The sequence below is a fragment of the Botrytis porri genome (genome assembly GCF_014898465.1).
Source record: "Botrytis porri strain MUCL 3234 chromosome Unknown BPOR_007, whole genome shotgun sequence".
Taxonomy (NCBI): domain Eukaryota; kingdom Fungi; phylum Ascomycota; class Leotiomycetes; order Helotiales; family Sclerotiniaceae; genus Botrytis; species Botrytis porri.
Window position 1 is genome coordinate 2,211,071 of NW_024066081.1, and position 27,587 is coordinate 2,238,657.

Here is a 27,587-nt window from a genome sequence, read left to right on the forward strand (position 1 = left end):
CTTCTATGGCGATTGGGAAATGAAATTTTAATAAAAGATCCGCTTTATAAAAGCAGCTCTTGACACGGTCACTCAATCTATTATCTGTTGATCGGGAGAAGGAGAGAGAACCTTTAGAAGCCTCTTATCCTTTCGCAGATACTAGATACAACACAATTCGTGCCATCAGAAGGTAGTTTATCAATCGCTTTCCCCTTTCCTTTTCTGCGGACTTTGCGTACCTTGCGTTTGTTTACAGGGGAAGCCTGTTTGTTTACTTCGAGCGTCATCTCCGTTTTTTTTACGAATTCATAAAGCTCTGGCAAGATATGATTGTTGATTGAATATATTACTTTCACGACTACATTCACAAGCATGGACAACACTCCAGTCAACAAACCAAGGCCATCTGGTCTTCCCAGACCTTCGCGTCTTCCGCGGCCTTCAGCCTCGGGGGAAAACTTGCGGCAGCAACAGCAACCTTCGCGGCCTTCGAGTACTATAAGCAACCCACGTTTGCGAACCACACTGTCAAGAGATCAACTATCTGCACCAATATCCTCGAGACAACGTATCACAGCCCCTGCTGCCGGCCATTTACACCCGCGGCCAATACAGCCCAAGACAAGCTATAGTTCCTTTCGAAAGCCGCCAACAATTGAACAAGAACAATTTCGGCCAACTTCAAGTGAGGATGAGGATGTGAAGGAACACAGATTCTCTCCAGTAATAAGCGATGATGAAGAGCTTTTGAGTGGGAGCTCGTCTTCTCGACCTTCCCTATCCGAACGAACGATGGAAACATTACAGCATATTCCCCCATCGCCAGCTGTTCGGAGGAGGCAATCGAACTTTTTCAATCCCTCGGCTACTCCACGTTCCGCATCTCGCGCGAGTTCATCATCCAGACCTGGATCCAGTTACCAAAATGATGGGTTTATGAGACCACCATCTCGCCGTTCTGCCAGCTCAAGGCCAACATCCAGTGCGGATTCTGCTCAATCAATTACTGACTTCCGGTCAGCTTCGGGCACCTTCCGACCTCCACCTACGAATTATCAAGCTTCTACACCGATGAAACGACCAAGTCCTGCAAAGGCACTCAAGACGCCAACGGTTCGAAGTAGCTTCAGTCCTGGAAGCATAGCACAGCTTCCATCCCCTGGTAATGCGTTACAAAGATCTCCAAGTCCGGTCAAAGCAGAGAGACTGCCTACAATAAAATCTGGTAGCAAGACATTCAGTGCCCGATCAGTGAAGGAGCGTGCCTCTGTAACTGGTCTGTTTCGCAAACCATCAATGCCTTTAATGGACCAATCGTTTGAGGCGGACAGCATTGGTTTTGGTTCAAGGAAGAGGTCATTGAATTTCAGGGATATTCCTCCTCAGTCTGTCACATCGGCGCCTAGTGAAGATGCTACAGAGAAACGCACTGCCATGGACAACATCAGCCCCATTGAAAGAAAGAGGTCAATGAACATTAAGAGCATTCCTCATAGACCTGTGACATCAGCTCCCAGTGGATCTGCTTCACCCATCAAAACGGAAGAATCTGCTGCGCCGAAATCATCTTCATCACTTAGAGATCAGATCGCGAAAGCAAAAGCAGCAAAGCGAGCGGCAGCAACCGCAAGTGCCGCGAGTAATCATGAAGAAGTACCTGTAGTTCCCACGGCGTCTTTTGATTTCGGCCTTTCAGATGACCCTTTTAATCAGCGTATTGATCCAAACGCCAGTAAAGGCCTCCTCCGCAAACGAATTTCTGCTGCACGTACCGATGGACGCCTCAACATCGCTGCCATGGGCCTCAAGGAAATGCCTGAGGAGGTCATGTCCATGTACAACCTTGATGCACTTGGGGATCAGGGTGGATCATGGGCTGAAGCTGTCGATTTGACTAGATTTATTGCCGCTGACAATGAGTTTGAAAATCTTGGTGACAACATTTTTCCGGATATCGACCCACGTGAAGCCATGGAAGATGATGATTTCGAAGGCAACATTTTTAGTGGCCTTGAGACATTGGATCTGCATGGCAATCTGTTGAAAGAGATTCCTGTGGGTCTACGTAGACTTGAGAATCTGACATCTTTGAATCTGGTATGTTGATTAGCTAATATTTGATGCACTAGATTGATCAGTTACTAATTATCAATAGGCAAACAATAAATTAGGCAATGAATGCCTCCCAATCATTACACAAATCAGTTCTTTGCGGGAACTCAAAATAGCAAACAATGGTCTCTGTGGGACTTTAAGTCCAGATATAGAATGTTTAAAAAACCTCGAAGTTCTAGAGATACAACACAACGCTCTTGATACGTTTCCGGAAACGCTATCACAATTAGATCGATTGAGGATTTTGAATATCACCGAAAACAGATTTCAATCATTACCTTTTGACATTCTTAGCCGTCTAAACCTTATTGAGCTCATCGCTGTCAAAAATGGCCTCGTTGGTATTCTCGTAACAGGAGCTGTGAGAAGCCTTCCACAACTTCAAGTTCTGGATGTCACGAGTAATGCAATTACTGCTCTGTGCGAATCAGAGCTCGAACTACCTTCACTTCATCAGCTGAGCTGTTCCTCAAACCGCATTGCAACTTTTCCAGATTTGACTTCTTGGGTATCTTTACGTACACTTACAGCTGAGGACAATAATCTTTCTGAGCTGCCAGCCGGATTTGTCGACCTCCTCAAGGTCAAAAATGTTAATTTTAGCGGCAATAACATCAAGGTTTTGGATGACAGAATCGGTCGAATGGAAAGTCTTGATATCTTTCGAATAAGTGGAAATCCACTGAGAGAAAGAAAGTTTTCTGCAATGTCCACCGAAGACCTGAAAAATGCTCTACGAGCCCGAATTACACCAACTGAGCAAGAGAAAGACGGGTTCTTGTCTGAGCCAAGTACCCCAAGCATCTCCAGCCGACCTTCGTCTTCTCATTGGCCTGTAAAAGAAGGGGGGATTCTTGATCGATCTAGCACGACTTCTCACTCCCTCAATCCAGTGATAGCTGCAGAGGTGGCTGCACGGGATACAATCAGAGTTTTGCACTTGCAACATAACCAATTCAAAGAGATACCCAGCTCCATCGCTTTCTTTGCATCTACTCTCACCTCCTTGAGTATCGCGCACAATGAATTGACGAGCGACACGTTCCTAAAGGACGACTTAGATCTGCCTGCACTGAAGGAGTTGAACCTTAGCTCCAACACCTTCAACTCTCTACAACCACTCATACAGCATCTGAAAGCACCCAATTTAGAGAAACTTGATATCAGCTTTAATCGTCTAACTTCTTTACCTGTTCTGAAGCCTCATTTCCCTAGCTTGATATTCCTCATGGCATCGAACAATACGATCCGCGAATTGCTGCCGGAAGCAGTTCAAGGCTTGAGACATTTGGACTGCAGTAGCAATGAAATAAATAGTTTAAACTCGCGAATTGGGCTCATGGGTGGACCAGATGGGTTGCAGACTTTGAATGTCAGTGGGAATCGATTCCGTGTGCCAAAATACACGATATTAGAGAAAGGTACAGAGGCTACACTTGCATGGTTGAGAGATAGGATACCCTCTGCAGGTATGCCTTTAGAGGAAACTAATCCGACAGATGTCGATTAGAATGTGATTTATTGTATTAGTCTAAATTATCAAGGTACTTAAATGGGCGTTGAATGATATTGGGTGGAGGAGTAATATTCCCTTGTGGATGGGGAATTGGTTATCATATATCGTATAGTTTTGTAATCAAGATTGTCCTATGGACTATATGTATGTAGTATTTCAACGCTCTTTCAAATACCTTGTTCATCTCAAAATCATGTTCATGGCCATACATCTGAGAAGTAACCTCCGAAATAGGTCACAGGAGAATAGCAGGTAGGATTCTCGAGAGGCGACACGTGACATCGTTGAATTTTGGGCCCCAATCCAATCGCGACTGACTGACGAGCACCAGCTGTCCTCAAATCAACCCAATCCCGAGAAGAAAGCAAAACCACAACTTTCCTTACGAACCACACTCCTTTGCCCACCCTTGAGAATCTGCCAACTCATACACGCATCACACACCCCGAAACCCTAACCTTATAAAACACATCAACCCCGAACCTGAGCAATCGCACACGGAATCGCAAAGATGACGCGCGCACAGCAAACTATCTCTATTGGCTTACTCGTCACTTCGGTATGTTCTCTGCCTCTGATTGTGTGAATTGGTCATCATGTGTTGGGATTATTCTGTGTAAATTTGCAAACACGTAGAAGGATGTTACGACAGATTCGGGGGGCGAGATTGGAATTGGAAGGAGAAATGGACGAATTATCACTGATTCGAGGGATTCACTTAGTTATACCTGGCAGTTTACTTGGAGTTAATATCTCTTCCTGGAAAGGTTTCTGAGGAGGTTATTCCTGTGGTACGTTATGTTTGCGTTATTATTTTATCTACACCCTTCACCTATCCTCTTTTCTCTTTTTTCCCCTTCATGAGCACGCACCGAGGGAAAGGATATGGCTACTTGTACCATAACCATAACATCTCTTCCCGCTCACGATGCCGAACTTCCTCTTCCTGAGAACTGGGAGAAAGTTCCTCTCTCCCCTCTCATAGGTGATTCGACATACGAGTCCTTTCCCTTCCCTCCGCCCGCTTCTCCCTCCTCGACTTTGTTTTCCCGTCGTGATGGCTCGATCAAATCGATAGCCACAATATCCCTCGTCGCCCACATCAAGAATATTATCGCTGACTTGGTATTGTTCTTGCGCAAATAGTTGCCATTCTGGGTGTTGGTTTCGTTTGGAGCGTATCTTTTGGGGAAGTTGGGCTATGGCGTTTTTACGTTTAACGATGTGCCAAAGGCGCATGCGGAATTGATGGAGGAGATTGAGTTGGCGAGGAAGGATCTCAGAACGAAAGGTGTGGATGTCGATTAGAAGGTGAAGGACGACGTGTTTCGGGCAAGGAGAGGCAGCGCGAATGGATATTGAGTGTCATATTGGCAGCGGGTCGGAGTCGGAAGGTTGAATGGATGGAGTAAATTTGTCGAATAATTGAAGGGATATTCTTTACATTGGCGTGCTGTTCGTGAAGGTGCCGAAGAATAAGTGAAGAGTGTTCTACAAGACCAATCCGTGATTGAACAGATCTATCTACGGTATGTGATATACAGACACCAATGAGATCTACCGCATTCCCTTATGCGTCTGCGCTCTGAGCGTCTGGTTCTTTCTCATTTGTACTCTAAAGAAGCATCTCTATTTGCTTCAGGTGTATCAATATTCTTCTAGTACTTCCTGCTCTTGTTCTTCTATTTGATACCATCTAAGTGGCGGAAAACATTGGTCTCCATCTATCCCCCTCTCCAAATATCCATTATCCCGTCGTGCCTTCTCTTTGATGCTTTTCCTTCAACTTCTTTTCTTGCGCCATAAAAGCTCTTATGCCAACCGGAATTCCCTCAAATAAATTGTCGCCATTCCCTTCCCCTCCTATATCCCAATTTCCCTCACTCCCACCACCATCATCATCCATACTCGTAGCCGCCTGTGCCAAAATCCCCGGACTTTCTTTCCTATTTTCTTTCTTCAACGCTCTATCCGCATCTTTCTTAGCAGCAGCCCATTCCTCTATTTCATCCCGATAGCGATCCCAAACACAATTCACACACCCACTCATACAACAATTATCTGGTTCTTCTGGGCGCGGCGGAATGAGTACTCCTGCAATACGTTGGCTTTTGCGCAAAATTTCAGAGCGTCGTTCTAAGGGGGAGGATAAACGAGAGGAGAAGAGAATTGCGGGTTCGGGGTCTGCGGCCGATTCTGTAGGAGGAGGAGATGCAGTTATGGGCGGATTCGAGGTAGAGGCAGTAGTGGGGGGCGCGGACGATATTTCTGGAGAAGAAGAGGAGAGGAGTAAGGAATAGTAGTCGCCTACAGGGTGCGCTTGGTGGGCTGGCTTATTGGATGTAGATTCGTAGCGTAAAAGGGAGGGGAGCTGGCAGACTGAGGGTGGAAGTTTGAGGCGTTGTGCTAGTCGGAGTAGGGTTCTTTGTCCCATGTTGTATTGGCCGATTGTTGTATTGAGAGATATACTCTGTAGAGTAATTGGTAGACTTTATTTTATCGTGAAATCATTAGAGAAGTAGTTGGATTTTTAAATGGGCTGTTAATGTTCCGTAGGTGAAGAATCGTGTGGTGGGTGCATTAATTATTTTTTGGGATTGAAGCTTTGGAAAGTTTTTGAGGAACGTCATCGCTGTGAATTGGAATGGTCAGCATCCGCAATAATATTGAAACTTCACTCCACATTCACGCAGCAACATTCGTTCCACGTTTAAAATTGCAATATCAATTATGAGTGTCTTTCAAGAATTGTTATAACCCGAAAAGACGATATGAATTTATTAATGTAACCATATCTGTTTAGTCATGATTGTAGTGAAGTGGTAACTTTATATTTCTAGCTATCTCGCAAAACCCCTCCCGTCGCGTCCTCCCAATACGCGATCCCAATTAAAATAAATATTGCATCACAACAACGTATTTTTCGCCAATTGGGACAGCAATGGGATAGCACAAGACACCCGCGGATATGGCAGATAACACCCCTTCACGTCGTTCGAAAACTCCAATTCCAACTGCGATTGTCCCACCAACTCCGAGTCGCATCCCCGTCCTTTCACAATCGTCGCGTTTTCCTTCATTTGCCTCTCCAACGAAGGCAAGCTTAGCACGCCACAATCCTCAAATACTCGCGAGGGCTACTTCTACAGGACCGGAAGTCGGCAGATCTCCGAGTAAGGGGAGAGTACAGAATGTTTTCAATAAAGCGCTGGGAAATACACCGCAACGAGAAAGAGGAAGGAGCGTCACTGCTGGTGCAGAACGGTCAATTCCAGGGTCGACTAGGGATGGAGGAGATGATGCGATTACTCGGACACCCACGAGAGCTCGATCGATTGGAGGTGGAATGGCATCGAAACCGAGGAGATTGTCAAGATCTCCGGCCAAACGACCAATTGCAAACGAAACTCCAAGGAGCAATTTCAAACCCGCGGCAGAATTTGAGAATATACAGGGAATCACAAATCCATTCAAAAAGACGGGATTAAGAAGATCACCAGTACCGGAGCAAAGCAGCCAGCCTACGGCAGAACCGCAAGAACAATCGCAGATTGATTTCAATCCTTTCAAGAAAACTGGGCTGAGGAGATCACCACCTGCTGCGGTACCAGCTTCAGGAACAACTGTGCCTCAAACATCCATAGAAATGGATGAACCTGTTTCTACCACTCCAAAAGATACAGCACCTCTACCTGTGTCTACTACTCCAAAAGATTCAGCTCCTTTACATGCCTCTACTACACCAAAGGACCCAGTACCTGTATTCCCTTCAACGACACCCAAAGAGCCGACACCTGTATATGCTTCAACCACACCGAAAGATCCAGTACCTGTTCAAGCTTTGGAGCCTTATCTAAGGGCTCCAGAAGAGGTGGTCATTAGGAGCCGAGGTTCAAGTCAACTTCGTTCTTCTCAAGCTTTTGGGTCTATTAGTGTTCCAGGTACACAAGTTGCACAATCAGCTGAATCTGCTTTGCCAGCGAGCCCCGCCGAAGCATCTCATGCTTCAGAAGAGGAAGAGATTGTGCCTGACTCCCAAACCGCAGATCAGGTTGTTTCTGCAACTCCAAATGATCCTGTACCACCTCAACCACGGACCTTACAAACAAATGACCCTTTCGTAATTGATGTGCCTCAACAACAGGAACCAGAGGACGAACCTAAAGTTCCCCAGCTTCCAAAGTCTGATGATGTGAATCCATTGATGAGCGATGACTCTCCCACCGAGCGTAAAGCGCGGCAATTATCTATGTCTAGGCCAACACAACGACCACTATTTACATTTTCGGAAAATACATTTCTATCTCCATCCAAAGCAAGGCAGAAACCAGCAACACCAGAAGAGCCAGACTTGCCGCCAACACCCACGCAGCGTGGTGTCGCAGACCCAGTCGTCACAACACCACCAGTTGGAATCCACAATACCCCAAGCAAGACTGCCAGAAGGAACAAGGCACTAGGCGCAAGGATGAAGTCATCTCCATTGAAACCACCTGCAGAACCTCCGCGAGAAGCAGAGATATTAGAAGAACCGCCGCCTAAGAGACGAAAGTCGGCTAGATTTTCAATTCCGCATGATCCACATGCAGCCAAGAAGAAAGTGAGAGATGATCTTCTCAAAGAATTACAGCAGTTACAAGCCGATGTCAGTTTAGCTAATCAGGAGAATGAGAGGATACGTTTGCACTACGAGTCAAAAAGTACAAAACCGCTAAGAGCATCAAATCCCGAAGAGATACTAGATTTACTTTTACGATCAACTGCTGTTGAGAAACAAGAGATACCAGAAAATGTAAGCGCTTTGAAAGCCACTAATTTTTTCTTGCCATTTTCTGGACGGCGTAAAGCCCGACAAACGGTTATACCACCAATCCAGAAGCCTCTTCCATCCCATCTTCCTATAGCATTGGAAGATCCACTTCCGCATTTGCAACTATTCAGTCATCTGACATACACATCGAACATTACTCTCCTTCCAGCTGCACCCATTTCATCTAACGAATCTACTACGGAACTTCTCGTACCGATCTTACAACACCATCAAATCTCTGCATCTCATCCTTCTGGACTCTTCAGCGCACGCCTTTCTATGATAGTCGATACATCTTCTCTGACCATATCCTCGCTTAACGTGGATTCATTAGATCCTAACGCGGAGCCCGAACTCGGGCCATTTGTCCGGCGACGAGCAAGTGGTGATGGGCCGCACGCAAAAGATATCGGTACAGTGTGCTGGGCGATGGGGAGGTGGACCGAAGTATCCGTGGCAAGAGCGAAGTTTTGGTGTGACGCTGAAAGAGAATTTGGAACTGCGGAAGCTAGGAGGAAAAGTATAGAGAAGCAAGGGAAGAAAAGAAGAAAGAGAAAGGCAATTGGAGATGACGAGGTAGATGATGGGGAGGGAGAAGAAAATTCTAGAAAATGGACGAGAAAGGACTTGTTTCGACAGATGGGACGGACGAATATCGTTCTTGATGGGGATGATGTCCAGATTCGAGTGGGGTGGAAGATTGGTTTTGACTGGATCGGTGATGTAGAGAGTCATCTGGATCTTGATATAGGTTTGCCAAATAGCTGTAAGTACCATTCTCCCAGGCATCTCATCGGTAATTTCGTGATACTAACACTCGTGTAGGGCATAAACAAGACGATCGTAAGAGTTTGGGTAAGATTAAAGATATGTTCGGAAAGCTAGTCAAGGAAAAGGGACCACTGGGAGCTCTGAGAATTACTGTAGGCCTTGTCATGGCGGAGTCTTCGTGATGGTAGGAACTGAAATTAATATTATCTTTTTGATACCCTACTGATTGATATGCAATACTATTCGACTGATAAATTGAGGGGTTTATGTGAAAGTCTAGAATTAATGTCTTAGAAACCTTTATGGGGAGGAAATAACATGCTAGTTAGTGAAGTAAATATACTTTGCAATGACTTCCAGTGAAGGTCTATAAAGTCTGCCTTTAGTGCCTGTGAGCATGACATATAATTCCAGTTTGCTTTAAATTTGATCGCGCTTCATAAACAAAACTCCGTATCAAAATGGGTGGACATAGGTTACTTGTAGTGCGGGCTTGTATCTGGCGATGTTCATGATTTTATTTATTGTCTTTTAGTCTTTTAACGTTACAGTATTCTGCAATTGTAAGTTTAGTCTAATGAATAGTCGAGCTGTTGAACACTGAGTTTCACTGAATCATAATTTCTAACACATAGCTACTTATTGTGCTCTACATACATGACACAAATGACTCGAGGCTTTTTAAAATTACAAGCTGAATTTGTGTATTGATTTGATTCGAGTTTATAACTGCCAATTCTAAACTTCCTTTAATCTAGTATAAAACTCGCTTCCAGATTTTTTAACCACAAGTCTAAGAGAACCCTATGATTTTCCTAGGTTGATACAACTCATCAATGCTCGCTATCTCTTCCTTGGTTAACTCAAAATTCACAGCATCGACCGCCTCTTGAACCCTCTCAATCTTTCCTATTCCAACGATAGGCGCGGTAACATACTCCTTGCTCAAGCTCCAAGCCATCGCCACAATCGCCATGCTAACTCCTCTCTTCTTCGTAATCTCCTGAATCTTCTCATTAATCTTCAGGTCCGACTCGTTCAACTCATTCCCCATGAACTTCCCATTCATAGCCTTCCCTCTGTCACTTTCTGCAGCCTGATCGTGAGGTCTGGCTAAGTAGCCCATCATAATCGGACTCCAAGGAATCATACCCATACCAAATTTCTTCAAACTCGGCACCATCTCCCTCTCTTCCTCCCTATAAGCCGCATTGTGCAAATTCTGCATACTGATAAACTCCGTCCATCCATTTAATCGCGCCGTATATTGCATTTCCAACAACTGATGCGCATACATACTAGACGCACCAATATATCTAACCTTGCCACTTTCCACCACATCATGCAGGGCCTTCATCGTCTCTTTGATTGGCGTGCGTGGGTCAAATCGATGGATTTGTAGTAGATCGATATACTCCAGACCCAAGCGCTTCAAACTCGCATCCACGCTATCGAAGATATGTTTGCGACTCAATCCATAGGCATTAACATATCCGTTTGCATCTCTATCCTCAGGTGTCATCTGAAGTACATTTTCCCATCCTTCTTCCTTTCTCTTGCCAACCGGCGCACACAGTTTTGTGGCAACAACGATGTTATCACGAGGAAATGCATACTTCTTGATGGCGGCACCGAGAATCTCTTCGGATGTTCCGTTGCTGTAGACATTTGCGGTATCGAAAAAGTTGATACCGGAATCATAGCAAGCTTTGAGGATAGGGAGAGCCTGGGCTTCTTCGACAGCCCACGTTTTGAAGCTTCCGCGACGATCGCCAAAGGTCATGCAGCCTACGCAGATGCGGGAGACTCTGAGGCCAGATTCACCAAGATTGGTGTATTTCATTAAGTTCTTGGCCATGTTGGAAAAGGGGTTCTTTTGCTTGCTGATATCTTGTGTGCAGCGATGTAGAATGAAGTACTCCTTTTACATGGAAACTGATGCCTTTATACACACTTGTGATAGGCAAGAGGACTTGACGTCACCCGGAGTTTAGACTTAAGTCCAGGCTTTAGTGCCCAAAAACTCCAGTTGTATGCAGGCTGGCGGGGGCAAGGATTCCCCGAGTAATGTCAATTACGGTAGATACCAAAAAACACATTGGAAGATTGTTTTGACGGCCAGGTTTTTCATGAAGAATAGTCATTTCACACGAAGCTTAATTTTAACACATCGTTTTGGCCTGCCGATACCTCACCACTGCGAATCTCCACTTTCCAGTCGATAAAAGAAAATGGCAGGGACAAGTATGGAGTTAGGTTATAATATCTTTGAGGCCGAGAATGAATAGAGTTACAGGATATATTCTCGTGTAACAAGATCTTCCATTGACAAGAGAACAAGGGGATTAGTCCTATTCATTCCGGCGACTAGTGATGTACGGCGCCAAAATACAGAATAAGCATGTGTCTGATAGAATCAAACAGCAAATATAATGGTAAGGTCGCCCAGTGAGAAAGATGGAAGTCGCAGAATATAATTTTCCAGCATAACTTTTGCTCAATTATTGTAATTGCACCAAGAATAACGGTATTCTAACCGAAGGAGAATATAAAAACTACGCCACCCGTATAGCGCCTAGTAAACTCCACGCATTTCATTCAGTCTTTGCCCGCTAAATCAGCGATAGTCCCTAGTTTCTTTCCGACCTGAGTAGCTGCTCCAGCTCTTCCACCGGGCGTTTTTGCTGCCGGTGCAGCAGGGACCTTGTGGATATTGAATGGTGAGTTCTCTGCTGCGGTATACGCATCAAATGAGAACAGGGAATAGAGGTAGAGTCCGAAAAATGCAATAATATCGTGGAGTAACCTATCAAAGCTGAATTGTCTTGCCATCGTGGAGCGCGTAGGCGCAGATCCGCCCAGTGTTTGTCCTGGGCTGGAGAAGGATGGCTTTGGTGCACCGGCAAGCTTCACAGCATTCTCGATGGCGGTCGTGAGCTTACGAACATCTGCGCCTTGAATGGTTTCGATGACCGCGCCGGATCGAAAGATGAGGAAGGTTGGCATGCTAGTAGGATTATGAGAACGAGCTCTAGTAAGTATCAAAGGGCCTTGCTTACGCTCTAACTCCATATCGCTGAGCTATGGACTGCTGGTTGTCTACATTAACTTTCGTAAATGTAACACGATTTGGCTTCGAGTGCTTGGTAGCTAAAGATTCATAGGTTGGGGCGATGGCTTTGCAGGGTCCGCACCAGTCCGCATAAACTGTATGTATTGTTAGTGATATGCATCTATTGCATTGGGGGAAGTCAAATTACAATCGGAAACAACTATAGTTGATGAGCCCAGCAGTTTGCTAAACTGCATGGAAGATTCGATATGTACCGCCATTTTTATCTAGTTATACTGATATCTTGCAAGTTCTGAAATGTCAAGTAAGTTAGGTCGTAGGAATGTTCGCCTTGTTGCTTCAAGTGGAGATCTGGTCTGGTCTAGTTCTTTATCGGGCTCATGGACTATCAGATTCTGCCGCTTTATCGGGACAACCTTTGACCGCCTACATATATATTTCGGAAAGAAATCCAAAGTTTCCAGATTATTTACAAAAATGGGTAGAGGAGAAACAAACGCAAAGGTATGTTTTCTTTGATATCACTAATTGGTAAATGGATACTGACGAATTTAATATTAGAAGCGGAAGCGCCAGGCCGAAGCCAATGCCACTGGGAATGCCAATTCCACTGTCAATGGACAAACTTCTAACGGGAAAGTGACTGCTCCTGATGCGGTTGATACTTCTAAACCTACAGCTGTATTTCAACCCAAGAAGGGTCGAGATTGGACAGTTAGCGTTGCTTTACCGGGAAGTATTATTGCAAAGTATTTTACCTCTTCGAATAACAATGAATAAATCATGCTAACTTTTTCAGCGCTCAAAGCCATGATCTAAAAACATCTATGGCGGGTCATATTGCCCGCGCCCTCGCAGTTTTCTGTGTCGACGAAGTTATTGTTTTTGACGATGGCAATGCTCGTCCTGCGAAAAAGCCTAAACATCCACCCACTCATTCCCATAGTTCTCAGCAGAAGCCGCCTCTGGAAGACGAGTACACGGCAAAATCAGATCCCGATCATTTCCTTACCCATTTACTCAGCTTTCTAGAGACACCTCCAAATTTACGAAAGCTTCTATTTCCAATGCACGAGAACTTAAGAACGGCAGGTGCATTGCCTAGTATAGATTTACCACATCACTTGAGGGCAGACGAATGGTGTATGTATAGGGAGGGCACTACGTTACCTGGCGCAGATGAACACGGAACATTTGTGGAAGCAGGATTAAGAATACCAGTTACAGTGGTGGAGCAGATACCAGCAAATAATAGGGTCACTCTAAAATTTGACGCGGAAGGGGAGAAGGCCGCAAAAGATAAATCCCGTGAAGTCATTACAGCAGAAGCTGTGAGTCCAGAAGAGCCAAGAGAAGAGGGTGGCTACTATTGGGGATGGAATGTTAGGAGAGCCGGATGTCTAAGCGACGTTTTCACAGAATGCGGATATGATGGCGGCTATGATATGACTATTGCAACCTCTGAGCGAGGCGTTGATGTCCAAGATCTATATGATGATGAAGAACAAAAGGTAGGGAAGTTCAAGCACCTGCTAGTCGTATTTGGCGGCGTTGCAGGCCTAGAAGTGGCTGTGAAGAATGACAGAGAACTCCAGAAATTGGGTGTTGTGGAAGCAAAGGATGTCTTCGACAGATGGATAAATGTTTGTCCTGGTCAGGGAAGTCGAACTATTAGAACCGAGGAAGCTGTTTGGATAGGTCTAATGGGCCTGAGACGATTAGTTGTTAACAACGAATAAAGTGTAATTCAATACCCAAGGCCTTTTGTTCATGGCCTCAACTATCGATCTTTGTTATCTCAAATTAAACATTAGGCGGAATTGTGAATACTCTACGGCGAAAATTAGAGGGATCGGAATCTTGAGTCTGCATCATAGGACTACTCTACTTTTAGACAATCAGACTAGGGGCATGCTCATCGACCTTTGTCTTTCTTTGTCCCCTATTTAGAATCTTTTCGACTTGCACAAATGACTTGTGAAGCTTGTTCCCTTGCTTTATCTAACAACAATCTTCACTTATAAATTTTTTGATGCTTTGTCTAAGAGAGAAAGAGGAGATTCTTTTGACAAGACTTCATGCCTTTGTTACTGCTATTGCTATATAGGACCGCTTGACCTGGCAACATCATTTCCAATTCCACCGAAGCAAAAGTTTCAAAATCATATACATACTTCAAAACTCCGTTTTCTACGAACTACCTCAAATTACAAAAACTGCTCATCACTAAATCTACCACAATGCAACTCATCAACTACCTTCAAATCTTAGCCGTGCTCTCCCCAGCACTCGCCCTCCCAGCTCCAGCCATCATCTCCACAAATCCCAACACCCTCACCCCCATGTGCATCAAGCAACTCGACCCTAAAATGTGTATCCTCAACTGGAACACCAACACCATGGCCGTCAACAACGATCTATCCAACCCGAACAACCTCGTTGCTTACGCCCGCGCAACCGTTTACTCAAATACCTGTACCACGATCGCAGCCATCAGAAACGGGCTCGTCCAAAATGTCTTCATCGATGCTCAGGGATGGAGCCAATCGCTGATTCTCCAAAATGTCTTCGATGAGGTGAAGGGGTTTAAGGTTCCTCGCTGGAGCTTCAATGGAAAGGCGTACACGGTTAATAACTGTGCTTGTTTTGATGGTCGTTTGTTGGGTGAGCCGGAGGATACTCATGTTTGTGAGTGTTCATTCGAATGTGCATAAATCTATCATTCATAAGATGGTTAGTTGAAGAGTAGACTTTGAGAGTCTACTCTTGCGTTTTCTTTCCGCTACTTCATTTCTTCATTTCTTTCTTTCTTACGTTTTTTTGTACTTCTTTATCTGAGAAGTATATCACACTCATTTGGCTTTCAATTTTCTTTTCTTTCATATATTTTTTCTCTCTAAATAAAATATTTTCAGTCACTTCAATCTATACTCTCATATCGTGACCTTTTCTCAGTGAGACTACAACTGCTTCTTCTCCCGTTGTATTTGGTGATACTTCTTTCCTTCTCGGTCTCTGCTCATAAATTCCCAATAAATCATACACAAATCTAGTTGAGCTCAAATCTACTCTTTTCTAACGAAACCGGTTCATTACGCTTGCATTCAATATGCGAGTTTATGTAGATAGTAGATGGAAGTAAGCGTTCCTACCATAATACACAAACATATAGTTTAGGTTCTTAAATCCGTCCGACCCATAGCTACTCAAGTGGACCCCAGACTTAGTAATATCCAAGTTGCTCGGATAGATATAGCGACCAAACAGACATTCACAATCAAACTTCATATAAGGAAGGAAGATGCTCCTCAATAATCGAGGTAGATTGCATTGTCTAAAAGTACTATCACGATCACTATCACGATCACTCTCAGAATTCAAATCACAAAGATAGAAGACGGACCCGAGCCATAGCATTGCAATGATAAATCCAAACACAGAAAGAAATCTTCACTATCGAAGAGGCTAAAGATTGAAACCCTCATCTTCGATTTCCTCATCTCAAGCTTCCTACATATCGATAGCCGTCTAAGCGAGCTTTATTTCTTCACCTGCCCCTTTCCCACGTAACCTATATCCAGGAACGAAAATGTGCCCTGCGAGCTTGTAGACATTTACACAGGCAGTTATAGATTTGTGAAGCCAGGTCACAAATTCTCTCCAGCACCAGAAGCAATCTAAATTCCATACTCATCCATCCATCCATCTCCCACCCTCCCTCCCTCCCTACCCACCAGAAACATCTCTCTACCCACCAAGAGCGCCACCCATCTCAATCCCCCCGTAGCAAGTCCTATAAAACCCCAACGAACTCTCGTTATAAACACCATCAGGATTCCCACAAAGACCCCCCTCCTCTAGCTAGCAAGCTCGTCAAGTGATCAAAGCAGAAACATAAAGTGACGTTAAAACCTAATCATAGTCTATCTCCCATATCCCGAGATGAAAAGAAAAGACCCTACCAAACTCCCTAGCAAAGATAGCAAACAAGACAAAAATGAACCCCTCATCCACCCCGTCCCTTGCTAGCATAATTCTTCCAAGTCGTTCGGAACACTTGATCGCAACTTCCTTCCTTCCCCAAGCCGTAGCTACATATTGAGCGAGCTGACTCATCGCAACTACCACAAACAGAACAAATCAGCACTTCCACATTCCGCTTCATCCATATCCCATTTCACCTGCACTTCTTTCCACCCCGTAACTCCTCTCCATAGCCGCGCATAAAGCGCAATTACAGTGAGAAAGGGGTTGTCGAAAAGAAGAATCCAAGCCGTTGCGCGATCTTGTCTTGCTCAAGAAGAGTTCGATCAAGATCGCCGACTAGATACTGGTCTTATATTTCATCTTTCTTACCTGAAAGGTTGAAAGAGAATTCCTAAAAAGTTTATCAGTACATCACACTAGGAGTTAGTTTATTGAGTTGCAATCAGTATTTGTTTTAGGACAGCATAAAAGAATAATAAATTTGTATTTGCGCGTAATGTAATGTATTCGTATCATGACTGTAGAGATCGATAGCGCCTCGTCTGTTTGTCATTGAAGATCCATGGCATTTTGACTTTGACTTCGTGTCGATCATCTAGGGTAAGGTCAGTGGTCAGTTGAGACAAATCATCAGAACCGGTCCAACTCAAGTCTGCCAAAATAAAGAGAAAATAAAGGAAAGCAAAGGAATCTGCGAAGCTATTTTACAAGTCAATGACTTTTCGTGCATTGAACGCCAATTGGGTATCTTGATCGACTTTAACCATACGCCTTGATAATAAAATAACCACCCCTTTGTACTGCATACTCGGCGACCTGGAGAAATGCACCGAGAAATGAACTAAGTGTTACACGGCTCTGGGCCTGAAGATTACGTGAACTCATGATTACTCATCTTCAATTGGACCAACTATTTGTTCATGTAGGTGGGCAAGGTGGTCTCTCTGAAGCTTGAAGGATTCGTAGTTCCCACCAATGATACATCGAAGAAGACTTTGGTTTTGACGAGTTTTAAGGTCAGCGTGTTGCAATGTGTTCATGCTCTGCTGCAAAGCAGAATAGGCCGCAGAAAAGCATTCTTGAATTGCAGGGGTGTTTTTTGAACCACCTGAGATATCATTGTCGGATCTGTTTGGGTCGATTATAGAGAATTTCGGACTATCAAAATCTCTGTAAAGACCGCGAGGAGCTGAAGACTGGTGATAAATTAGTATCATGACAGAATCGATCGAGAGGATTACTTACTTTCGGGAAAAGTTTCGGTGGGTTAACAGAAATGGCAGTGGTACGCGTGTTGAACTCGTTGCCATACAGGTCGAGGAATTCCATCAAGATCTCGCCGAGATTATGCTCTGGTATCATAGTTCCACTCTTCACCTGTGGCAAGTTCTGTAGAAGACTCACAACAAGACAAGTAATAGAAAAGCCTCCTATGCCACCATTGACAGGCTCATTAAGACCTCTCATTGCCAATAAATGCTTGATAATGGTAACCAATATAGGCATTGCAGGAAACTGAGCCTTCCACTCTTGAAAAGTTTTGTTTGCGATGAGGCCTGTGTCGTTTTCAAAAGACATATCAACCTTCAGTCCTGTAATAGCATCGACCCATTTAGCAAGAGGCACTTTAGCACTGGTGATCACGTCGATTCTACCAGTATTCAGACGATCTCTTTCAATGTTACTCTTGACCCGCCAAATATGACTTTTGCTGCTATATTTAGGCCATCCACCGTCCATGAACTCATCTGACACCATAACGACATCCATGTCAGCGGTAGGCAGATAGAGACCTGCGGGGAAAGAGCCGAAAGGTAAGATATCAGCATCGGGATAGTATCTGCGGAAGTTGTTCCTTAAGTCAATAAGTAACTTCTGTCTGATTACCTCTTCAAATTTGCGAGGTTTTACATGATAGTAGAAATCCATTATCTCTTTATGTAGCCTTGAAAGTAGTATTAGCTTTGAAGTGTCTTTTGTTGGTAGATGAATCACTTACCACAGACCCATGTTAGAGGTATCAGAATGGTCTTGAAGCCAAGGGACTTCATCCACACCAGGTCCGGCACGCCACTCTTGAAGAAGAGTTCCACTGGACTTGGGTGGTTTACCAGGAATCAGCTTATTCACAAGTGGTGGAGGCTTGATCACATCGTTGGCGGTACGCTTTCTGCTGCCTAGAGCGGGATCGGTTGATAGATCTAATGGTTTAGATGATCGCTGGGGAGTTTGAACATCATCCTTGGGCATGCTATTTATGCTAGTTGATTGGGTAGCGGTATCTGCTGATTTCTGAGGCATGTCAAACTTTCGAATGTTTTCGAGATGACTGAAAGATTTGGCTGAACTGGGTGCGGACTGCTCGAAGGGGTGAGGCTCGTAATCATCCTCTTCACTATCAATACTTGCGGGCGCATCGAGGTCAAAAGAAATGAAGTCGTCCTGAGTAGCATCTACTTTAGTAGCGCCTTCTTGACCAGTTGCGACACGAGCCTTCCTAATAAGTTTAACGACATCCTTCTTCTTTCGGTCAGATTCACCTGGTGGTGGAAGGGCCGTGTACGGATCGGGATTTGACCATTTTGGAACACTATCGCCATCTGCAGCCTTTGCACTAGTTCGAGCAATCTTCTTCTTAGGTTGATCGTCATTATCGTCATTATCCGACATGTCCATCTCAGCTTCGTCACTATCAGATAAGTCGCCGACATCTCTGTATTTGACATCAGCAGAGGCATTTTCGTTCATACCTGGCATGAGTTCAGGCGTAGGCGAGCGTTTTCCTTTCAAGAATACTCTATCTGCTGCCAATCTTGGACCACCTCGACCGCGATAGCCGCCACGTCCTCGATTGTTGTCGCGTCGATCTTTTTCGCGACGGCGACGAAGATGATCATCATTTCTATCTCTATTGCCGGCAGAGTTATTATTGCGACCTATCCCATTGGATTGAAATCTATCTGAGTTTTCGAAATTGATAGACTGCGGTGCATCATAACGGAAGTCGAAGCTGGGTGCCGGGGGTGGAGCGCGATAACCATCATTCATACGGTAAGGATCTCCAGCTCCAGAAGGACGACGGGGAGGTTGTACACCAGGAGCATAATTTCCATAGGCTGGCGAAGGAGGATTGTGACCACTAAATTGGTACATGTCGCGATCGCGGTTTGCAGAGTGGGGAGTATAACTATCGTATTGAGGAGCAGGAGCAGGGCGATAAGAATCACGACCCATGTCGCGACGATTTCTTTCGGGTGTATGATAATTGTTGTTTCTCTCATCTCTATCTCTTTCCCAGAAAGCACCAGGAGGTCGAGGTGGAAGGCCATTGGGGAGAGGAGGTTGACGCGACATTTTCAATTAATATTTTGCAAGTAAAATGACAAGGTTGAGGTTGAGGATCGAATTGTTTGATGGAAAAAGTTTCCTATGAGATTGGGCTGGAGCGTCATTGTCTTATTATTAATTTTTGAACATTCATCGGTTAATAAATTGTTAGCACCTGACGATCCGACCAATCAGTTGTACGGCAATCTGCCTAGCTCGAGCCTTCAAGGCGGTGCGGGGAGAGGGAGTGATTAGGTAATCATGATTACCTGAGGCTGATGCGTCCTACCGAGTCAGCTCAAGAAAGTATATTACGATCTAGCAGCATGCATCAGTGGTGGTGGTGGTGGTGAGTACGATGTACGGTAGAAGTGGTGAAACTCTATTGTATGGGTATAGACACGAAATAGAATTAACATAAATTTGGAATCAGGTCACTTATTATATGGCTTCAAATCCTTTCTTCCCTTCTCCAATGCACATATATCAGTCCTAATCTATACCTCACTATAATGATTTGGGAGTCTCGTTCATTGGCTGCTGGTGCCGTTCAGCGGGATAAAAAGAGATGCGTTCATGAAGTTGATTGATAGTCCATATTGATTGATATTCAAACATTGATCATTAATTGATCACTTATTATTAGCTGAGAACTGGTGACATGTGATTGTACCGTACCCCAGATTTCGAACCGAGTAGAGCGCTTTTCATTCCTTCCATTGTTCAATTGTAAGTCCTCGCTCATCTATTACATTTCGACTCTCCTTCCTTCAAAACTCTTCTTTCTACTGTTCAGTCGTGAATACTACAATTTATCAAATCATTATTTCCTTTTTGGGAAGTTCTAACGCAGTCCGTTGATCTTCCTCCAACATTTCCTTCCCCTGGTACAGCCTGTGAATAGAAATGACGTTGTTGTAAATAAATGGCTGCGTTCGTATGTCACCAAATCTTGCCCCATGCTTATTAGCCTTCTCCCAACAATCCGCCTTTCGAGATCTTCAGAACCTCACATCTAACCAGATCAATAGGATACTCCTTGGTTGGATCAAATGTCTGGTACTCCAAGTTTAAGAAAAGATGACCATGGTGGATCCATAACAACTCCTTCTGATCCGAATCCTCCGACAATAGCTGCATTCTCTCCAGTTACTCTATCACATGCCTCATCCGCGAACAAACAGAGATCAACTATCCTGGTTCATCACAAGTCCCCCTTATTACTAGCGACTCCTCCGCAAATTACAAGAGCTTTAGCATACTCGCATCCTTTTCTATTGCCTCTCAATAAACTTGTAGGGTTAATAACATGGACGAGTGGAGATCCGTGGGAGAGCTTCTTGCTCGTCGCTAGTTTTTGGGCATTTGTACTGTATGGAGATGTTGTCATGCGATTTGCTGGACCGTTGGTAGTGGTTATTGGTTTAATACTGGGGATGTACTCAAGACGATATTCCCCTTTATCATCAACGAGCTGGACAGGAGAGAAACAGAAGAAGGCTCACAAAAGGGTCGACTCCGAAATCACAAATACCAAGCACCAGAAAACTTTGGACGAGATTGTGGAAACCTTGAAGATATTCACGTCAAGATGCAATGTGCTTTTGGATCCTCTTTTACAATTGACGGATTTTCTATCGACTCAGCGAACAGCAACATCTGCCACGACTCGCCCGGCACTCACAACACTTTTAATACGAATCCTTCTTATCACACCCGTATGGATTATTCTTACTTTACCTCCTTTACAGGTTATCACCACGAAACGTATCGCTTTGGTAACGGGAACAATTTTCTTGACTTGGCATTCGCGTCCGAATCGAATAGCAAGAACGATACTATGGAGATCATCCCTCGTTCGCCGCATATGTACCGCTTTGACTGGTCTACATTTAACAGATGAGCTATCACCAAACACAAATGGGGCCAATTATAAGCCTCCTCTACCACCTCGTACGGCATCTTCATATGCCGATGCATCGTTAGCAGCGAACGCAGCTATAAAGAGAAGACCAGAAGCACCAGGGGTAAAGTTTACATTTATTTTATATGAAAACCAGCGTAGATGGGTCGGACTAGGATGGGCAACATCATTGTTTGCATATGAGAGGGCTGCATGGACAGATGAACATTTGAATGCTGTTACTCCAAAGGAATATTTTGAATTACCAGATGTAGAGGGTGGCGGTGCAAGATGGAGGTGGGTTGAAGGTAGTCGCTGGCGTGTAGAAGGAGCTGCCGAACATGATGAAGGTGGATCTAAACCAAAAGCTGAGAGCGACGGCGGAACAGGGTGGATATATTATGACAATAAGGTGTGTACAGTCATATCGTCTTTACTTACCTTTTACATGTAATGCTGACCTTCTACAGTGGCAAAACGGTCGCCGAGGCCAAGATGGATGGGGAAGATATACCCGCCGCAGGAAATGGTACCGTGACGCCGAGCTTGTCGAAATAAGCTCGAGCACGGAAATAACGCCCTCGCCAACCCCTACCCAAGCATCCGCAAGTCTGGATTCAAATTCTGCTTATACACGACTTTCATCGTTCTCAGGTTCTGGATCGAGAAGCCCCCCGCCAGAATATTCGGATCGGGATGATGCTAGTCTGAGGAGTAACAAAAGTGGCCGGCTTAGCAGCAAGAAAAGTAGTTTGAAGAAGGAATACTTGGAAAGGGGAAGTAGACAAAGTAGCGTGAGCCTACAATCGGAAGCGGATGATGAGAGGCCTTTCACGAGGCCGAGAGCAACGGACTGGGGGCTAAGTGATGATGCCAGGATGGGACTGGAGTAGACGGATGGTAGGCGGCGGACTTTCGGTATGGGTTTTGGAGTAATTGTGAAACTGGGAAAGGCATCTGGAAGGGGACAATCGGGTTTCTGACGGGGGATTAAGGGATAATTATACCATAGCGTGTGTGAATTGTAATCATTGTATCCTTGCGATATTGTATCCTTGAAACAAGTTGTAACTGATTTGGGCTCGGGGAATATATTTTTGTTCTTTGTCTATTCATTTGTTCGCTTCGGCTATCCACCCCCAATGCTTTTATCTCTCAAACGAGTACTTTGAGTTGTGCTGTACAAGTAAAGAAGAACATATTGTACAGATCCCAGACCCAAACCATTCCGTACCATCCTTCTGACCCACCTGTTCCCTTCCATTCCATACACCATGTAAATTACCACTCGAGCTCTTTCATCCCGTGCCATTTGTAAACCGCGACTTTCCTCCCACGCGCCTCTGGATATACAGAAATCGTCTTCCAATTCCTTTTGTGTATTTATGCTCCCGCCACTTTTCCCAATGTTCCAACCCCCCTGCTTGAGAAAATACCCATAATTCCAAAGCCAACGTAGAATAAGGCTAGAGGATAAGCGACTAGTCCTCGCATCCCCTTCATTCTGCCGACTGCACAGAACATCCCACTACTACTGTATGTACACCACACAATGGCCAATGTGGTTAATACATACCCAACTAGTCCATCCATTGGCATGATGATTCCCACTACGCTCGTGAGCACTAATGGCAATAAACAATAACCCAGAACACTAGCACTTCGTGGAAATGTAAGGGTAGAAGAGAGATGTGAAGGACCGACCGGTTGCTGAGAATTAGGATCCGTGTTAAGAGGTGGTGACATGAGAGAAAGAATTAGGTGGAGCGAAGAGGATCCGAGAAGCGCCAGCCCGTATATGTATCCGAAATGTACTTTTCCGGAAAAGAGGAGGAAGGTTCCAAATAAGAGGAAAAAGAGAATCGGTCCCGCGAGATCAGAATCGTCCATTATGTGTTGATCGATATGCGCAAGGGGATTCAGTACTGCCAATGTCTATATATTCAAATCAGTATCTGCGCATTCCATAAAAGCGAATGATCATAGGAAGAATAACCATACCTTACTCCTGATATGCCCGAAATTCACTCCCAATTCTTCCAATAGCGGTGGTTCCCCATCGTAACCCTCGGTTCCAAAGGCAGCCAACCACCCCGTTCTCAATCCACCACTTTCTCCCATCCGCCCACTCACCCCCGAGGGTACATTTCCAGGGAATCCAAATCCGCCGGCTCCAGCTCCGGGATATGCTTGTGCGGCGGGAGGAACTCCATATCCATATGCAGCCTGTGGTGTTGCGTGACCGGAGACGGGGCCGGGAGCGTATGTTGAGGGGTAGAATTGGAGGTTTTGAGCTGCGGTATTGGATGCGCCGTAGGGGTTATTGGGGGGAGGGGAGGAATAAAATTGCGACATCTTTTACAAGATGGGACGATATGAAGCTCGAAATTTGTATTGAAGATTGATCGATATAAGATTTATAGAGTTAAAGAGCCGGTGTGGAATAGGAGAAGCATTTGTGATTGTTTTGGTTACTTGCAGCGTAGGTATCTTAAGGTGTCTTTTTTGGGGGTTCCAGCCAGCTAGAGGACTGATGACCGTTACTAGCCTTATTAGGCATCAATCGACTTCTTGGAATCCCTGCCACTTCGGCCGATGGCGAAAGTTTATTCCGGGGAAAAGTCTAGATATTCACATTATCTCTCGACTTCTGGTGAAGAGTGAGTAAGTGACATTTCCACACCATAATTTATTTTCCAATTGTCTGGGTTCTGTTGTTGACTGTCGCAGTTCCATCGTCATGGTATGTATATAATGAGTCTTTTCTCACAAGCTGCACGTACATCTCCAAAGTGCAATTGCTCCAACTATGCCACTCTTTCCCTCCAAATGGGAAAATCCTATAACTGACTCAATAAAAGGCCCATCGCATCATAACCCAAGTTGTCATAACCGGCTCACGAGTTCTCGGACGCGCCCTCACCGAATCCTGGAAACAAGCGAAAGCCTCCTCAGCATACCAGAAAGCGCAACAAAATGGTTCTGCCTCGGGTGGTCCAACTTTCTCCTCCAATGGTCTCACATTAGACGAGGCCTGCAAAATTCTCAACGTAAAACCACCAAAAGAAGGCAAAATGGACATGGAAGATGTGATGTCGCGGTTCAAGAAATTGTTCGACACGAATGATCCGAAAAAGGGAGGAAGTTTTTATCTCCAGAGTAAAGTGCTGAGGGCGAGAGAGAGGCTAGAGGGCGAAGTGAGGGTTAAGGCGGAAGCCTTGGAGAGGGAGGCCGAATTGGAGAAAGGGTGGAAACCGAAGGTTTTTAAGGACCGGTGATAATTGTTACTGAGGCGCGGGGCTGATGGGTGTGTAGGATGGATAAATTCGAGGGCGGCAAAACGGTCGAGGGACGATAGTAGCTCGATACAAGCTTGAACTGATGGACGACGTCGAACAAACCCCGAATGAATCTTCCCTGTGGATAAATGGATGTGCAAACTCTTCCCTCTTGTATTAAATACATAGCATGGCGTTTTGGGGTGGGAAAGATTATGTGGGTATCCTGGTCAGCATTTCTTGCGTGGATATGAGAGGTTATGTAGATACTGCATGCGAAAGACGGTCAAATATGAACAAATGTTCCAATCTACAATATATATTGTGGCAAGATTGTTATTTTGGTTTGCATCTTCGAGAGGGGCGGTCTTTACTTCATCTCGCCAATTACTATACTACTTCTCTGTTTAGATCATTCTACCATTCAAAAGTCTCCGTGAATTTGTTCCTGACTAAAGGCCCCCTTGCTCTGTCACTTCTATTATATGTCAGTGTCACTCGTCTTCCCTCCTCGAATTTAGGATCTACATCACTAATTCTGGCCGAATCCGGAATATCGGCTGCTTCCCTCACATTTTCTATCCCATACTCTTCGAGTTCCATTACCTTCCTAGCAACTCTTGCCGTCATACCAGCATTCCAAATTCCTTCTTGAAGACTGGGTACGCGTTCCATTAAGGCAACAGCTCTCCTCCTTACGACCGGGTGGCGACATGCGCTTACGACTTGATAGAGAGGTCCGATGACACCCATATCTATTTGGAATACAGTCGTGGTAAATGCAGGATTGGAAATAACCTCTTCTGATAACACGGTGATTTTCTCAAAAACGGACAGAAAGGGATCCCATAACATTTGGTTATCTCTGACGTCGCGCGGTACATGCGCATTCATGTATCCGGAATGGCTTTGTATTTGTAAAATTGCAACGCCTATTCTATCAGCTTCGGAAAAGGTATCACTATATTTGAGAATGAAGGCTTGGAAGGCGAATATCCATTTGTGGGCGAATTGAATGGTTTCCATTTGCCAATTGTGGAAACGCTGGTTCAGTCCCGGGGAGTCCGGTTCGGAGTTGAGATTATCTAGATCGGTCCGGAAACGAGACCAGAAGAAATGGAGCGTGTTGCGAGCCTGGGAAAGAGAAGTAAATATTACTGGAGGGTGGGCTGTGAATTGAGAGCCTTTGAACTTGTTGTAGAGGGATTGGTCGTAAGTATTGATCATCTTTCGGAGGACTTATTAATATTCAACCATTATATCCTCTGCAAGGGAACGTCTCAAACTTACTTGAGTATAAACAAAATCCGAGCGCAGATATAATTCTTCAAGAAGTGGCATCGGCAAGTATGGGTAGTTGGAAGTCGTGAGCGAATCGTGATAGTATTTCTGAGAACTTTCATCATATGTGATCTCGCAAAGTATCTTACTTCCACTTTCCTGATGTGCGGCTCCATGGCCATAATTACCTTGCATCATCTACAATTTATGCAAATTAACATCGATACATCAGCATCCAATAGAAAGGCACTGACCTCAAAAGCAGAAAATAAAACGCAATTGATTAGACAGACATCCATAGCCTGTCGTTCCTTCTTCGCAAAAGTTTCCACCAAGCATTCAATGGCTCGATTGTACTCTAAAAGGGGAAATTGTTCTTCGGCAGAAGAGAACAGGTTATTCGATGAAGTAGACCAGGAACTTCTTTCTTTGCTGTGATGTAGAGCACCCAACGCAATAACTGCATGACGAATAGAAGGCTCGTGATGTGCAGCTCGAGGAATCATTTCTGACCAACAGCTTTCCTTACCAAAACCGCCCATCATCGGAGCCGTTATATTAACAAAGAAGTGAAAAGCCTCCCGCTCTCGGTCAGATGTGAGCATCGCTGAAGACGAAGGTGATTGTATAAGTACAGTACTCGCTTCGTGATCGTTGAAATCGGAATTCGAGCTTGTAGGAGAGTCACTGGACTCCTCAGCATAGCCGTCACATTTCCGGCCGGTGGATGCACATCTTTGACATGATGGTCGTCCTTCATCACATTTCACTCTTCGGACTGTGAGAATTTCAGTTATTTACATATTCTATCTACACTAAGATGCGAGAGAATCATGGTTTCTTACTTCTACACAATAGTTAGATATATGACATAACGAATAGCATTGGAAATACATACTTACAAGTCACACACCCCGTCCTAGTCTTCGGTCTATAGGCACGTTTTCTTTAGCCTAGAGCAACTCTAGGCATGATGATTTATCTATTGTGATGTTTTTTGAAGAATTGTGAACACAAGTTCGAGAGTAAACGCGATTCGACATGTTGTCGACGGTTAAATCAGGGAGAAGTACTAAAGTATAAAGTTGACGGAAGATGACTTGAGGCTGTGAGTGGGTCTGGGCTGAGTAAGGTTCACCTGGTGGTTGAGGATAGAAAGCATATGCCAAATCCCTGTGATACCTTTTGGCGGAGTAACCAGGCGAAGAGCATTTGGAAATACCGAGTAGAACAGCATAGATAGTATCGAACTCGATCAATATATCATCTTTATGCAGCAGAGAATCTGTAACAAAAGTTATTATCACCGTTGAACTTATACAATGATCCTAGTATATACTAACCATAACTGGTGTTAGATATATACCGGTACATAAATACACCCGCTAATTGAGCATAAAGATAAGGTTAAAATCATACACTGTAAATACTTGCATTTTAACATCTTACAATGATATTAAATTATATCGAAATCCGAGCAGCATTATCTTTATATTAAATTAACAGTTTCTAAATTCATAAATTAAGGTTTTAATTCAGAACAA

The 27,587-nt window shown here is 44.5% G+C and overlaps 13 protein-coding genes across 13 annotated transcripts; 7 read left to right on the forward strand and 6 right to left on the reverse strand.

The window, feature by feature from the left end:
* Positions 1-3,797, forward strand: EAF01_005993 (uncharacterized protein). Its single transcript, XM_038914247.1, has 2 exons — positions 1-2,079; positions 2,138-3,797. Exons 1-2 carry the CDS (start codon positions 355-357, stop codon positions 3,605-3,607), a joined length of 3,195 nt encoding a protein of 1,064 aa, XP_038770696.1. The 5' UTR covers positions 1-354; the 3' UTR covers positions 3,608-3,797.
* Positions 3,798-3,827: 30 nt separating this feature from the next.
* On the forward strand, positions 3,828-6,172 carry EAF01_005994 (uncharacterized protein). Its single transcript, XM_038914248.1, has 4 exons — positions 3,828-3,865; positions 3,945-4,172; positions 4,336-4,404; positions 4,760-6,172. Exons 2-4 carry the CDS (start codon positions 4,125-4,127, stop codon positions 4,919-4,921), a joined length of 279 nt encoding a protein of 92 aa, XP_038770697.1. The 5' UTR covers positions 3,828-3,865; positions 3,945-4,124; the 3' UTR covers positions 4,922-6,172.
* EAF01_005995 (uncharacterized protein) lies at positions 5,361-6,047 on the reverse strand (the record flags this gene model as incomplete). Its single annotated transcript, XM_038914249.1, has 1 exon — positions 5,361-6,047. One exon carries the CDS (start codon positions 6,045-6,047, stop codon positions 5,361-5,363), a length of 687 nt encoding a protein of 228 aa, XP_038770698.1.
* Positions 6,173-6,335: 163 nt separating the features above from the next.
* On the forward strand, positions 6,336-9,502 carry EAF01_005996 (uncharacterized protein). The gene is made up of 2 exons (XM_038914250.1): positions 6,336-9,189; positions 9,249-9,502. The coding sequence occupies exons 1-2, from the start codon at positions 6,582-6,584 to the stop codon at positions 9,374-9,376; spliced, it is 2,736 nt and encodes a 911-aa protein (XP_038770699.1). The 5' UTR covers positions 6,336-6,581; the 3' UTR covers positions 9,377-9,502.
* Positions 9,503-9,987: 485 nt separating this feature from the next.
* On the reverse strand, positions 9,988-11,052 carry EAF01_005997 (uncharacterized protein; the record flags this gene model as incomplete). Its single annotated transcript, XM_038914251.1, has 1 exon — positions 9,988-11,052. The coding sequence occupies one exon, from the start codon at positions 11,050-11,052 to the stop codon at positions 9,988-9,990; it is 1,065 nt and encodes a 354-aa protein (XP_038770700.1).
* Positions 11,053-11,139: 87 nt separating this feature from the next.
* Positions 11,140-12,597, reverse strand: EAF01_005998 (uncharacterized protein). The gene is made up of 3 exons (XM_038914252.1): positions 12,455-12,597; positions 12,254-12,401; positions 11,140-12,201 (listed from the first exon to the last, which is right to left on the reverse strand). Exons 1-3 carry the CDS (start codon positions 12,525-12,527, stop codon positions 11,793-11,795), a joined length of 630 nt encoding a protein of 209 aa, XP_038770701.1. The 5' UTR covers positions 12,528-12,597; the 3' UTR covers positions 11,140-11,792.
* A 147-nt stretch (positions 12,598-12,744) lies between these two features.
* On the forward strand, positions 12,745-14,006 carry EAF01_005999 (uncharacterized protein; the record flags this gene model as incomplete). Its single annotated transcript, XM_038914253.1, has 3 exons — positions 12,745-12,771; positions 12,829-13,016; positions 13,067-14,006. 3 exons carry the CDS (start codon positions 12,745-12,747, stop codon positions 14,004-14,006), a joined length of 1,155 nt encoding a protein of 384 aa, XP_038770702.1.
* A 501-nt stretch (positions 14,007-14,507) lies between these two features.
* EAF01_006000 (uncharacterized protein) lies at positions 14,508-14,981 on the forward strand (the record flags this gene model as incomplete). Its single annotated transcript, XM_038914254.1, has 1 exon — positions 14,508-14,981. One exon carries the CDS (start codon positions 14,508-14,510, stop codon positions 14,979-14,981), a length of 474 nt encoding a protein of 157 aa, XP_038770703.1.
* A 1,741-nt stretch (positions 14,982-16,722) lies between these two features.
* Positions 16,723-19,608, reverse strand: EAF01_006001 (uncharacterized protein; the record flags this gene model as incomplete). Its single annotated transcript, XM_038914255.1, has 3 exons — positions 16,723-17,450; positions 17,500-18,199; positions 18,254-19,608. 3 exons carry the CDS (start codon positions 19,606-19,608, stop codon positions 17,142-17,144), a joined length of 2,364 nt encoding a protein of 787 aa, XP_038770704.1. The 3' UTR covers positions 16,723-17,141.
* Positions 19,609-20,506: 898 nt separating this feature from the next.
* EAF01_006002 (uncharacterized protein) lies at positions 20,507-22,377 on the forward strand (the record flags this gene model as incomplete). The annotated part of the gene is made up of 3 exons (XM_038914256.1): positions 20,507-20,518; positions 20,613-21,896; positions 21,955-22,377. 3 exons carry the CDS (start codon positions 20,507-20,509, stop codon positions 22,375-22,377), a joined length of 1,719 nt encoding a protein of 572 aa, XP_038770705.1.
* A 490-nt stretch (positions 22,378-22,867) lies between these two features.
* On the reverse strand, positions 22,868-23,839 carry EAF01_006003 (uncharacterized protein; the record flags this gene model as incomplete). The annotated part of the gene is made up of 2 exons (XM_038914257.1): positions 22,868-23,419; positions 23,486-23,839. 2 exons carry the CDS (start codon positions 23,837-23,839, stop codon positions 22,868-22,870), a joined length of 906 nt encoding a protein of 301 aa, XP_038770706.1.
* A 385-nt stretch (positions 23,840-24,224) lies between these two features.
* On the forward strand, positions 24,225-24,808 carry EAF01_006004 (uncharacterized protein; the record flags this gene model as incomplete). The annotated part of the gene is made up of 3 exons (XM_038914258.1): positions 24,225-24,227; positions 24,346-24,744; positions 24,800-24,808. The coding sequence occupies 3 exons, from the start codon at positions 24,225-24,227 to the stop codon at positions 24,806-24,808; spliced, it is 411 nt and encodes a 136-aa protein (XP_038770707.1).
* Positions 24,809-25,179: 371 nt separating this feature from the next.
* On the reverse strand, positions 25,180-27,086 carry EAF01_006005 (uncharacterized protein; the record flags this gene model as incomplete). The annotated part of the gene is made up of 5 exons (XM_038914259.1): positions 25,180-25,989; positions 26,053-26,241; positions 26,298-26,821; positions 26,957-26,996; positions 27,075-27,086. 5 exons carry the CDS (start codon positions 27,084-27,086, stop codon positions 25,180-25,182), a joined length of 1,575 nt encoding a protein of 524 aa, XP_038770708.1.
* Between the last annotated feature and the right edge of the window lie 501 nt (positions 27,087-27,587).

What these genes read in the sequence shown, in the direction of transcription:
- EAF01_005993 (XM_038914247.1), top strand. Translation starts at nt 355, where the DNA reads ATGGACAACACTCCAGTCAACAAACCAAGGCCATCTGGTCTTCCCAGA. An exon ending in ATCTGACATCTTTGAATCTG is followed by an intron (nt 2,080 to 2,137) that starts GTATGTTGATTA and finishes AATTATCAATAG; the next exon opens with GCAAACAATAAATTAGGCAA.
- EAF01_005994 (XM_038914248.1), top strand. Translation starts at nt 4,125, where the DNA reads ATGACGCGCGCACAGCAAACTATCTCTATTGGCTTACTCGTCACTTCG. An exon ending in TTGGCTTACTCGTCACTTCG is followed by an intron (nt 4,173 to 4,335) that starts GTATGTTCTCTG and finishes GGATTCACTTAG; the next exon opens with TTATACCTGGCAGTTTACTT. An exon ending in CTGAGGAGGTTATTCCTGTG is followed by an intron (nt 4,405 to 4,759) that starts GTACGTTATGTT and finishes TTGCGCAAATAG; the next exon opens with TTGCCATTCTGGGTGTTGGT.
- EAF01_005996 (XM_038914250.1), top strand. Translation starts at nt 6,582, where the DNA reads ATGGCAGATAACACCCCTTCACGTCGTTCGAAAACTCCAATTCCAACT. An exon ending in TATAGGTTTGCCAAATAGCT is followed by an intron (nt 9,190 to 9,248) that starts GTAAGTACCATT and finishes ACACTCGTGTAG; the next exon opens with GGCATAAACAAGACGATCGT.
- EAF01_005998 (XM_038914252.1), bottom strand. Translation starts at nt 12,527, where the DNA reads ATGGCGGTACATATCGAATCTTCCATGCAGTTTAGCAAACTGCTGGGC. An exon ending in AACTATAGTTGTTTCCGATT is followed by an intron (nt 12,402 to 12,454) that starts GTAATTTGACTT and finishes CAATACATACAG; the next exon opens with TTTATGCGGACTGGTGCGGA. An exon ending in CAGCGATATGGAGTTAGAGC is followed by an intron (nt 12,202 to 12,253) that starts GTAAGCAAGGCC and finishes TAATCCTACTAG; the next exon opens with CATGCCAACCTTCCTCATCT.